At 42.6% G+C, this 13,327-nt stretch overlaps 1 protein-coding gene across 2 annotated transcripts in view; it reads right to left on the bottom strand.

The window, feature by feature from the left end:
- ccdc18 (coiled-coil domain containing 18) overlaps nt 1–13,327 on the bottom strand; it is a 235,617-nt gene that overhangs the window by 116,156 nt on the left and 106,134 nt on the right. For both annotated transcript variants that reach the window (XM_070886607.1, XM_070886608.1), the window contains exons 16-17: nt 2,652–2,729; nt 2,345–2,461 (exon numbers count right to left, since the gene is read on the bottom strand). In XM_070886607.1, the coding sequence (XP_070742708.1) occupies nt 2,345–2,461; nt 2,652–2,729 (195 nt within the window). The remainder of the gene's footprint in view (nt 1–2,344; nt 2,462–2,651; nt 2,730–13,327) is intronic.

The raw sequence follows: 13,327 nt of genomic DNA, 5'->3' as shown, positions 1-13,327 counted from the left end.
TTTACCTTAATTGGGTGACCCTTTATAATTCAGAAGACCTCTAATCAGGTGATCCATTGATCTTCTGAGCTCCAGTAAAAATTAAACGCCCCAACATCTTGCGTCTTAATTTTTTGTAAATGTAACCTTTATTCCTGAAGATCATAGCAAATCTATGTTGCAACCTTCTTCCCCTCACTCCCACAACCACGATAGGGGCCCCCCCTCGCCCTCATCTTCCACCCCACCAGCCTCCACGTTCAACGGATCATCCTCCGCCATCTCCAGCATGATCCCACCACCAAGCATATCTTCTCCTCCTAACTTTCCAAAGGGACCCTTCCCTCCACGATGCCTTGGTCCACTCCTCAATCACCCGCAACACTTACTCCCTATCCCACGGCACCTTCCCATGCGAGTGCAAAAGGTTCCACACCTGCCCTTTTACCTCCTCCCTTCTCACAGTCCAGGGCCCCAAGCATTCCTTCCAGGTGAAATAGCAATTTACTTGTACTTCTTTCAATTTAGTATTCTACATTTGCTGCTCATGATGCGGTCTTCTCAACATCGGAGAGACCAAACGTAGATTGTGTGACCACTTTGTGGCACACCTCCGTTCAGTCTGCAAGCATGACCCCGAGCTTCCGGTCGCCTGTCACTTTAATTCTCCTATCCACTCCCACTCTGACGTCTCCGTCTTCCTACACTATGCCAGTGAAGCTCAAAGTAAGCGCGAGGAACAGTACCTCATCTTTCGATTCAGCACTTTAGACAGTTTCCGGATTCAACATGCAGTTCAAAAATTTCAGATCATAACCTCTGCTCCATTTTTTCAGACGGCAGTTGTTGATGATTCTGCTATTCCCATTTATACCTCTTCTGGACCCATCTTTTTTTTCATTACTTGTCCCATTACCATCTCCTTTTGCCTTGCGTCATTGTCCCTTTTGTCATTTAATCTCCCTTGCCTTCCACCCTATCACAGACCTTCCCTTTTGTTCTTACCTCCCCTCCCCTCCCCCCCATTCCCTGCCTCTGTACTTGCTTAAAACCTATTACATCTATAAATTTTTCCAGTTCTGACAAAAAGTTCATCAACTGGAAATGTTAACTCTTTCTCTCGCCACCGATGCTGCCTGACCGGCTGAGTATTTCCAGCATTTTCTGTTTTTATTTCAGATTTTCCACATCTGCAGTATTTTGCTTCTGCAACCTTCATTATTTCTTGTACATGGTTTCAACAATGGGTTGTCCAAAACTGTAAATAATAGTCCAACTACTTGAACATTACATCCTTGCTTTTGTAGTCTATGCCCCGAGATACAAAACTAAGGATGCTTTTATCTAATTGCACTGCCATCTTTAATGACCTGCACCCCAAAGCTCCAGTACTCCATGTAGAATATTACCATTTAAGGGAGAATATTACCATTTCAGGTGTATTTCCTTTCCCTAATTTCACATCCAAAATGTATTTTTCTACAATTAACTACATCTTCTACCCATCTTCCCATTCTGCTAGCCTGTCTTCCCACAGCATTAGTCAGTCTAATTTGTTATACTTGCCCTATTTTGGGCCACTAGTCAATTTCGATATAGTTCCCTCAACTCTTAAATCCAGATTATTTTGGCTATACTTGGTGACTTTGTTCCACTGCCTATAAATCTCTGCAGAGAATCAAGCAGTCAGAAGATTTAATAACCCACACAGCTTGTAATAATTTATATACAAACAACTTTCCTCTTCCCCTCCCACCACCAACCCCACCCCTTCCCAACCAATGTCGGCATTTGCTAAAAATAAAAATTCCTTCACAAGATCCGTCGTGTTAGTTTCCACCTTAGCCAATTTTTTTGACCTGGGAGAGTATAATTGAGTCTGTGGAAGGAATCTGTAAATTATTTTCTGGTCAAGACACCAGACAGATGAGAGGCGAAAGAAACCCTTTTACAAACAGTTTTGAATAAATAGTAGACAACAGAAGTGGGCAGCATCATTCCGATTCTTAAATGCTGCACTCTATGCACAACTACAAGGATTATGAATAGGCTTTAGGGAAAATTGTGCGCATTATTTTGTAGAATTACCATTTGGTGCAATGACTCACTTTGCAACAATCCAGAAAAGTAACTGGAAAGAAAAATAATATTTAAATTTGGCATTTAGTCTGCCAATCCAAATCTACTGTATAATCAAATACACATTTCAGATTTTCAGCAAGCAGAAGAAAAGACAATTACCAGTTTTGCTCTGAAACTTAATACACACAAACACGTTCTGGAGTTGAAGTGAATTAAACAGAAGTTAAGTCGAGCAAAAAAATGTTTAACTTTGGTAGCAGTATGTAATGTCAATTTAATCTACCTCTTCAGACTTCTTTCTTATCTGTTTCTCTTGCTGTTCCTCATTATCTTCAACTTGTTGTAGCTGCATTTTCAGCTCTTCCTTGCAAATCACTAATGTAGTTTCCAGCTCTTTAACCTGTTTTTGTTGAAGTGAAAATGTTGCAAAATATTTTAAAATGTGCTAAAATTACTGACTTTGAAACTTATAAATTTCATAAAATGTTCACCCAATTTGAAGTAACTTAATAAATACTTTTGTATATACAGAATGGTACATTTACCAGCTCTAAAATTTCTAAATTAAGATTATGGTAAAGTTTACAAACTTTGGAAGTTCCTGCTTCTGCTTGATTCTGCAAGACATTTAATGCAGCATCACTTCTTTCATTTTGTTTCTTTATCTCCTATAAAATAAGACAATGCCGATCTTATAGATCTGTTAAGGACAAGAGTTATATTCATTATATGACAAACATGTAAAATAACCAAGTACCTTCACATAAACATTTAATTGCTAATAGAAATTTCCTTTTCAACTTTTGCACATTTTTAGTGAAAGCAACTAAGATTTGTGTTACATTTTAATGTCAACTAATGGAGGCAAAAAAGTGACGCGAGCAAGAGCAAGAGAGAAGAGAGAGCAAGAGAGAGGCAGGCAAGGAGAAAGAGAGACAACGAAAAAGAGAAAGAGACAACGAGAAAGAGAGACAATGAGAAAGAGAGACGAGAGAGAGACAACGAGAAAGAGAGACAGACAATGAGAGAGACGAGAAAAGAGAGAAAAAAATCATTGAGAGGCTTGTAGAGCTATATCTTGGGGATTCCAAAAGACTAACAGCATCAGAATCTCCCTCTGCACTCCTTTGATAATGATGCAATCTTAGTAGTAAATTCTTTCTGCAGAACCAGAAGAAACATGGAAAATATTAATCTGCCGTAAATGTTGGTAACTCTTGCGCTGTTCCAGTCCTAATCTTACAGTTTGACAGCCCAGCTACATGTGTCTGATATCAAAGAGGAATTAACTCATCCAACAAACTAGTCTGCATGGTTTTTAGTCTATGAGCTTTGGATAGTTCAGGAAGAAGAGATGGGAGCTGAAATTGCCACCTGACTAAGAATAAGCACACTTAATGATATTTATGATTTTTCCCCACCCCAACCCCGATATTCGTCTCTGTCTTCTATTTTCGGTCGGGGCGATGCTGAGGGACGGAAATGCCCTTCGGCTGGGACGGCAGCCCCAATGAGTCGTCAGCACGACGCGGACGTGCTGCGTCACGCTGCCGTGTCACAACACCCCTCCCCTTCAGTTAAAACGGGAGGGCCGCTGCGAACTCTGCATTTAATTTAGTTAGGCCTATTGGGCCACCAGGGAGGGTTTCGGTCATGCCAGCGGCCTGGTACCCAAGAGGGGGTGCCGGGGTGTCTGTTGGCAGCCCGGCCGAACCCGTGGGCACCATTGTCGGGCCAATCTCGGAGTCGGCCCGACAATTAAAATAAAATGGAGGCGCCAGCAGGGTGCCCTCCCCTTTAAGCGCAGATGCGCCGCCCAGGCACAGACAGCTTCCTGCAGGGGGAAAGCTGTCACTGGCACCGACCGGCAGCGACGCCACTCCTGCAGGGCAATTTCCCACTGGAGTCAGTAAGGGGTCGTCACCGGGTATCCGACGTGGTGGCAACACGGGCAGCGCGGAAACCCGTTCCCACCGCTCCCGGCCCGGGGGCAATTTCAGATGGGTCGGCCCATCCGCCTGCCCCCAGTTGATGAGGCCTATCTGCTCCATTGCCACCTCAGAGGAGGTAATGGAACATAAGAAATAGGAGCAGGAGTAGGCCATTTGGCCTCTCGAGCTTGCTCCGCCATTCAATAAGATCACTGATATAGGCTTTGCACCACAGTATAGTTGCTGATGGAGACAAATAGAGCTCTCTTTATAATTCCTATTCTTCTACCAGCTTTTCCAACCATGTTAATAATTGCTTTATCCCATATTGTTCAGATGCAATTACCAAACCAACAAGCTTGAATATTTGTAACCAAAAAGAGCTTGGCATCTTTAGAGGTCGATAATACATTGTAGATGAAACTTTATAGTCAATTTATCACAAGAGTTTTTGATTTAGTCTTCTCAACTGAAAATATGGTAACTGTTAACTATCTACGTTTATATCAGATTGCAGTATTCAGATGCTGTTCATCATTCTGGGAAATTAGTCACTGTCTTAAGTAAAAAAGGACATCCACTGATGTCTTCAAACAGGTCTATTTTCTCTTCCCTTTCTTTCTCCGACTTTCACTAATTTCCTCCAGTTCTTTCTTCAGTACACAAGCAGTCATTCTCTTTATGCATGAGCCTAGATGAGTGGCATCTGGAGGGCAGCACTATTGAGCACGTGCACCAGCAGAGGACACAGGACAGCAATGGGACCTCTGGCCTGTTTCTTCCTCACTAACGTAGTGGTGCTGAGGGAAACCGTATTATATCTAACACTGCTCCAACCGAGATCAGTTAACTCAGCAGTGATTAAATCTGGAGCCTTCTTGACCTGAATTGCTTTGCTACTTGCAACTTAATCAGCTGAGCCATGAGGTAGCCACATATATCCATTTGTGTGGCCTGATGTTTGCATTCTCTAAAGGAGTTATAGTTCCAGTTAACAACTTACCACTACATACACCACAAATATCCAGGATGTCTTAGTTCCAGAAATATTCATAGCTAATGCTCGGATTTCATGCTAGGAATAGATTAATTCACAAAGCGCGAAAGAAGCGGAGAGCAGAGGCCATAAAGGTAAGGCCGACTCCAACGGGATGAGACAGAGACTGTCCACAGTAAACTGGGCAAATCTGTAACAGGTGAAATGACAGATCACTGGGATAATTTGTGATACAGATCCAGTTTATACCCCTGAAAGGCAAGAGCTCTACTTGCCAAAAAAAAACACAGCCATGGATGAATAAAGAGCTAAGAGACCGCATAAAACTAAAAGAAAAAGCATTGAGAAAGGCAAACAATAGCACTGATCCTGGTGAATGGCAAAGGTACAAAGAACAGCAAAGGGTCACAAAACAGATAATAAGAGCTACAAAAAGGTAGTATGAAAAGAAACTTGCAAGGGATATAAAAATCAACACAAAGAATGTTTACAATTATATTAAGAAAAAGAAGGAGGTCAGGAGCAATGTTGGCCCCTTGAAAACTGATACTGGTGATATTGTCAATGATAATAAGGAAATGGTGGGCATGTTGAATAATTACTTTGCATCAGTATTTGCCGGAAATCCCAAGGAAACTAATATTGAATCAGGGATAGGGAGTCAATAAAGTTAACGCAAGCAAAACAACAGTAATGAAGAAAATAATGGCACTAAAGAGTGACAAATCCCCATCGGATATACGGGACAGAAACAGCCATTCAGCCCAAGCTAGCGTTTATGCTCCACTCGAGCCTGCTCCTGTCTTTCCTCATCTAAATCTACCACCATAACACTTTATTCCCTTTTCCATCATATGCTTGTCGAGCCTCCCCTTAAATACATCTATACGATATCCTTATTAGGCAGGAAATTGTGTTAGGGAAATTGATGGGATTGAAGGCCGATAAATCCCCGGGGCCTGATAGTCTGCATTCCAGAGTACTTATGGAAGTGGCCCTAGAAATAGTGGATGCATTGGTGATCATTTTCCAACACTCTATTGACTCTGAATCAGTTCCCATGGACTGGAGGGTAGCTAACGTAACACCACTTTTTAAAAAAGGAGGGAGAGAGAAAACGGGTATTTATAGACTGGTTAACCTGACATCAGTAGTGGGGAAAATGTTGGAATCAATCATTAAGGATGAAATAGCAGCGTATTTGGAAAGCAGTGATAGGATTGGTCCAAGTCAGTGTGGATTTATGAAAGGAAATCTTGCTTGACGAATCTTCTGGAATTTTTTGAGGATTTGTAACTAGCAGAGTGGACAAGGGAGAACCAGTGGATGTGGTGTATTTGGACTTTCAAAAGGCTTTTGACAAGATCCCACACAAGAGATTGGTGTGCAAAATCAAAGCACATGGTATTGGGGGTAATGTACTGACGTGGATAGAGAACTGGTTGGCAGACAGGAAGCAGAGAGTTGGGATAAACGGGTCCTTTTCAGAATGGCAGGCAGTGACTACTGGAGTGCCGCAGGGCTCAGTGCTGGGTCCCCTGCTCTTTACAATATACAGTAATGATTTAAATGAAGTAATTGAGTGTAATATCTCTAAGTTTGCAGATGACACTAAACTGGGTGGCGGTGTGAGCCATGAGGAGGACGCTAAGAGGCTGCAGAGTGACTTGGACAGGTTAGATGAGTGGGCAAATGCATGGCAGATGCAGTATAATGTGGATAAATATGAGGTTATCCACTTTGGGGGCAAAAACAAAGACAGAATATTATCTGAATGGCGGCAGATTAGGAAAAGGGGAGGTGCAACTAGACCTGGGTGTCATGGTACATTAGTCATTGAAGTTTGACTGCAGGTACAGCAGGCGGTGAAGAAGGGAAATGGTATGTTGGCCTTCATAGCTAGGGGATTTGAGTATAGGTGCAGGGAGGTCTTACTGCAGTTGTACAGGGCCTTGGTAAGACCTCACCAGGAATATTATGTTCAGTTTTGGTCTCCTAATCTGAGGAAGGACGTTCTTGCTATTGAGGGAGTGCAGCGAAGGTTCACCAGACTGATTCCCGGGATGGCTGGACTGACATATGAGGAGAGACTGGATCAACTGGGCATTTATACACTGGAGTTTAGAAGGATGAGATTCTGATGGGACTGGACAGCTTAGATGCGGGAAAAATTTTGGGAAGTCCGGAACCAGGGAACACAATCTTAGGATAAGCCATTTAGGACTGAGATGAGGAGAAACTTCTTCACTCAGAGAGTTGTTAACCTGTGGAATTCCCTGCCGCAGAGAGTTGTTGATGCCATGTCATTGGATATATTCAAGAGGGAGTTAGATTATGGCCCTTACGGCTAAAGGGATCAAGGGGTATGGAAAGAAAGCAGGAAAGGGGTACTGAAGGAATGATCAGCCATGATCTTATTGAATGGCGGTGCAGGCTCGAAGGGCTGAATGGCCTACTCCTGCACCTATTTTCTGTGTTTCTATGTTTCAACCACTCCCTGTGGTAGCGAGTTCCACATTCTCACCACTCTTTGGGTGAAGAAGTTTCTTCTGAATTCCCTACTGGATTTCTTGGTGACTATCTTATATTGATGGCCTCTAGTTATGCGCTTACCCACAAGTGGAAACATTCTCTCTGGATCCGCTCTATCAAGACCTTTCATAATTTTAAAGATCTCTATTAGGTCATCCCTCGGCCTTCTTTTTTTCAAGAGAAAAGAGACCCAGTGTGTTCATCCATTCCTGATATGTATACCCTCGCATTTCTGGTATCGTCCTTGTCAATCTTCTCTACACCCTTTCCAGTGCCTTGATATCCTTTTTATAATCTGGCGACCAGAACTGTATGCACTACTCCAAGTGTGGTCTAACCAAGGTTTGATACAGGTTTAGCATAACTTCCCTACTTTTCAATTCTATGGGCCCCAAGTTTCCACATGATTTGCTCCTGATTTTTAGGAGCAACTGGTGGAGAACGGACTATCTTAGAAATCGCAATTCTCCACATTTTTTTTTCTGCAGTTCTAGTCAGTTAGAACAGTTCCACTTTGGAACAGAATTTTTTCTTCAAAAGGGAGCGTGTCCGGCCACTGACGCCTGATTTCAAAGTTTCCACAGTGAAAACGTACTCCAAACTAACTTAGAATGGAGCAAGTGAAGATTTTTGTAGAACTGAAAAAACCTGTTCTACACATTAAAAAATCAGGCGCAGGTTACAAATTAGGCGTCCAGAACGAGGTGGGGGGGGGATGGGGAGGGAAGGGAAGTCATTAAAATCTATAATAAATCCTTATTTATACTTATACAAATATTATACAAATAAATCCAACCTGAATAAACATTTATAAGCAAAGAAACCATCTTCCTACCTGTGTGAAAGTGCTTCAGGCAGGCCTTTCGGGACCGAAGGCTGAACGGGCCGGCCCGAGACTTCGGGCAGGGCCCGTCCCCAGCACCAGATTTACAGGTAGGTGGCGTTGGGTCGGGTCGGGGAGGTTCGGTTTTGGTCGCGGGGGGAGGGAGGGAGAGAGAGGGGGGGGGGGGGGGAGGGAGGGAGGGAGAGGGGGGGGGGAGGAAGGGAGAGAGAGGGGGAGGGAGAGAGCGAGAGAGAGAGAGAGCGAGAGAGAGAGAGCGAGAGAGAGAGAGAGCGAGAGAGAGAGAGAAAAAGAGAGGGAGGGAGGGGAGGGGGAGGTCAGGTCGGGGAGGGGGACTGAGCCGTTCTAGGCGCGTGTGGAAACTTGGGCCCTATACCTCTAGAAATAAACTCTAGTGCTTGGTTTGCTTTTTTTATGGCCTTGCTAACCTGTGTCGCAACTTGTAGTCATTTGTGTATTTGAACTCCGAGATCCCTTTGTTCCTCTACCCTACTTAGACTCTCACCCTCCAAGTAATAAATGACCTCCCTATTCTTCCTACCAAAATGTAATACCTGACATTTATCAGTGTTGAACTTCACTTGCCAATTATATGGCCATTCTGCAAGTTTATTAATGTCCTCCTGTAATTTGTTGCAGTCCTCCTCCGTATTGACGATCCGCTCCTCCCCCGCCCCTCAAATTTGGAGTCATCCGCAAATTTAGAAATTGTGTTTGTGATTCCAAAGTCTAAATCATTAATATAAATTGTGAACAGTAGTCCTAGCACTGATCCTTGTGGAACAATACAACCCACACCTTCTGCCACTATGAATAGCTACCCTTTTACCTCTACTCTCTGCTTTCTGTCTTGAAGCTAGCCAGCTATCCATTCTGCTACTTGTCCCCTGACTCCGCATTCTCTGATCTTGTTCATCAGTCTATTATGGGTTGCCTAATCGAAGACCTTTTGAAAATCTAGATAACTTACATCTACTGTATTACCATTGTCTACTCTCTCGGGTACCTCTTCAAAAAATTTAAATCCATGCTGATTATTCATTATTATATTTTCGATTTCTAAATGTTCTTTTATTTTCTCCTTTAGTAGGAATTCTATTATTTTTCCTACCACCATGTTAAGCTGACAGGTCTATAATTCCCTGGAAATGTTCTATCCCCCTTCTTAAATATAGGCAGTAAGTTAGCTATCTGCCAGTCCTTTGGCACTATACCTTTTTCTAACGAATTATTAAATGTGTAGTAATGCCTCTGCTATCTCTTCCCTAGATTCTTTTAAAATGCATGGAGGCAATCCATCCGGACGAGGGTTTTTTATCCTCTTCGAGTTTGATTAGTTTATTTAATAGATCCTCTCTTTTTATTTTAAATGCACTTATCTCGTTACTAATCTCATCATCCAATGTCATGTCCACCTGTTCTATCTCCAGGATCAGATGGTTTCCATCCTAGGGTTTTAAAGGAAATAGGTGCATTGCAGATGCCGTAACTGTAATCTTCCAAAGTTCTCTCGATTCAGATTGGAAAAATGCACAGGTCACTCCGCTATTTAAGAATGGCGAGCGAAAGAAACCAGGGAATTATAGACTAGTTGGCCTAACATCTGTTGTCGGGAATAGACAAGAGTCTACAATTAAGGATAGGGTGACTGAACATCTTGAAAATTTTCAGCTGATCAGAAAGAACAGCATAGATTTGTGAAAGGTAGGTCATGCCTGACAAACCTGATTTAACTTTTTGAAGAGATGACTAAAGTAGTGGACAGGGGAATGTCTATGGATGTTATTTGTATGGACTTCCAGAAAGCATTTGATAATGTCCCTCATTAGAGACTGTTAACTAAAGTTGAAGTTCATGGAATTGAGGGCAAATTATTGACCTGGTTAGGAAATTGGCTGAGCGGCAGGAGACAGCAGGTAGGGATAATAGGCAGGTACTCAAATAGGCAGGATGAGGCTAGTGGTGTCCCGCAGGAATCTGTGTTGGGTCCTCAACTATTCACACTATTTATAAATGACTTAGATGATGGCATAGAAAGCCACATATCCAAATTTGCCGATGACACAAAGATAGGCAGCAGGAATTGTATGCAGTGCAGGTGAAAGCATAAAATTACAAAGTGATATTACTAGATTAAGTGAATGGGCAAAACTATGGCAAACAGATTTCAATGTAAGCAAACATATGGTCATCCACTTTGGACTAAAAAGGATAGATCAAAGTACTTTCTAAATGGGGAAAACCTAAAAACAGCAGAGGTCCAAAGAGACTTGAGGGTCCAGGTTCATAGATCATTAAAATTTCACGAACAGGTACAGAAAATAATCAAAAGGCCTTATGGAATGCTGGCCTTTATAACTAGAGGACTAGAATACAAGGGGATAGAAGTTATGCTGCAGCTGTACAAAAACTGAGTTAGACCACACCCGGAGTACTGTGAGCAGTTCTGGGCGCCACATATTAGTAAGGATATATTGGCCTTGGAGGGAGTGCAGTGTAGGTTTGCCATAATGGTACCTGGACTCCAAGGGTTAATTTATGAGGACAGATCACACAAATCAGGGGTTGTAGCCCATAGAATTTAGAAAGTTAAGGGGTGATTTGATCAAAATTTTCAAGATATTAAAAACAGATAGGATAGAGAGAGAGAGATACTATTTCCGCTGGTTGTGGAGTCAAGGACTAGGGGGCGTAGTCTAAAAATTAGAGCCATACCTTTTCAGGAGTAGAATTGGGAAATATTTCTGCACACAAAGGGTGGCAGAAGTTTGGAATTCTCTTCCATAAACGACAATTGATGCTAGATCAATTGATCATTTTAAATCTGAGATTGCCAGATTTTTGTTAATATCTTTTTGGTTAAGGAATATGGGCCAGAGACGGTATATGGAGTTCAGTCACAAATCAGCTATGATCGCATTAAATGGCGGAACAAGCTCCAGGGGTTCAATGGCCTACTCCTGTTCTAATGTTCTTAAAGCACGAGAGGAGCGGAGATCAGAGGTCATGAAGTGCGAGAGGAGCGGAGAGCAGAGGCCCCTCTGTGATGGAGGGAAGAATCTGAAAAAAATTTCTAAATCTGAAAGTGACATCAGAGGAGCGGCGGAGCCCGATGAACTACATCTAAGTGATAAATTATACTTGACTTAATTATATAATTAATTTATTTCATAACTAAGTTTAGTGTTTAATTAATTAATCAGATCTAGAGGGATAAAATAATGAACTAAGTAGAAGATACTATCATTAAAGCGTTACGAATTTTCATTAAATTAAAACCCGACATATATAAATAATAAATGAGTTAAGTAAATAATAAAATAAAGGCGCTAATAAATGAACAAGGAGCAAAGCAGAGTAAAAGAACTGGAACCTGAGCAGTTTAAAAAGGAGCCTCTAGTTTTAATTAAATAAACAAAACAAAGTTATATAAAGATGGCAGTGCAGGATGTGTGCCTCAACTGCAGCATGTGGGAGTTTGTGGAGAGCATCGCACTCCCAGATAACCACATCTGCAGTAAATGTCTCCAACTGAAGGAACTTCAGCTCAGAGTTGTGGAGATGGAGTCCGAGGTGCAGAAATTGCATGCCATCACGGAGGGGGAGAGTTACCTAGCCACTTTGATCCAAGAGGCAGTCACACCTCTTAGGTGGTCTGCAGAGTGGATTTAAAGAGTGGCTATTTGGGAATTTAGAAAGAGTGGGAATTTCTGGTAAGTATTGGGTCGGTAGAAGTTGTACAAGAGGGGGAAGGAGTTGCAGCTTTTTGTCCACACTATTTGTAGTGCTTTGTTTTACAGGTAGATATTTAATTTCATGACCCATTACTTAATCCAGATCAATTAAGAAGTCAAGGAGCTAAACTGTAAATGAAGTTACACGAATACAAATTTAATTGCATTTAATTAAATAGAACAAGGTCATATAGGAATGGCAGTGCAGGTGGTGTGCCGCAACTGCAGCATGTGGGAGTTTTGTGGAGTGCATTGTGATCCTGGACAACCATGTTTGCAGTAAGTGCCTGCATGTTGAGGAATTTCAGCTCAGAGTTGTTCAGCTGGAGTCTGAGGTGCAGACAATGCGGGGCATCAGGAAGGGGGAAGAGTTACCTGGACACTTTGATCCAGGAGGCAGTCACATCCCTTAGGTTAAGTAGTGGTGCAGGTCTGGTTAGTGGTCAGAGACAGGAGGGTGTAACTGCAACTCAGGCAGTTAAGGGGACCTCAGGTGCAGTACTATAGGAGCCTCAGCCTTTGCCCTTATCCAACAGGAATGAGGTTTTTACTGCCTGTGTGGATGAGGGAAAAGCCTGCAGGATGGATGAGCAGGCTGACTGGCACCATGGTGCAGGAGGCCATTCAAGTGAGGCGGGGGGGGTGGGGGAGAGAAAAGGAATGTAGTTGTGGTAGGGGACAATATAGTCAGAGGGATTGATACTGTTCTCTACAGCCGTGACCAGGAGTTTCGAAGGATGTGTTGCCTGCCCGGTGCTAGGTTAAAGACATCTTCTTGCGGCTGGAGAAGAACTTGGAGTGGGAAGGGGAGGATCCAGTTGTCGTGTCCATGTAGGAACCAACAGAATGAGGTTCTGCTGAAAGAGTTTGAGGAGTTGGGGTCCAAATTAAAAAGCAGAACCTCAAAGGTAATAATCTTTGGATTGTTACCTGAGTCACGTGCCAATTAGTATAGAGATAAGCATATCAGAAAGTTAAATGTTTGGCTCAAAGAGTGGTGTGGGAGGCAGGGGTTTTGCTTCATGGGGCAATGCACCAGTATTGAGGAAAGATGGTGCTGTTCCATTGGGACAGCCTCCACTTGAAACAGGCTGGAACTAGTGTCCTGGCGAATCAAATAACTAGGGCAGTCGACAGGTCTTTAAACTAATGAAGCAGGGGGTGGGAGGATTCAGGAAAGAGTAAATTTAAAAGCAGCTAGAGAAATGTCAAGGCTCTAGAGCAGAGAGGA

The sequence above is a fragment of the Pristiophorus japonicus genome, chromosome 8, assembly GCF_044704955.1.
Source record: "Pristiophorus japonicus isolate sPriJap1 chromosome 8, sPriJap1.hap1, whole genome shotgun sequence".
Lineage (NCBI taxonomy): Eukaryota > Metazoa > Chordata > Chondrichthyes > Pristiophoridae > Pristiophorus > Pristiophorus japonicus.
This window is presented reverse-complemented; position numbering and strand designations above follow the sequence as displayed.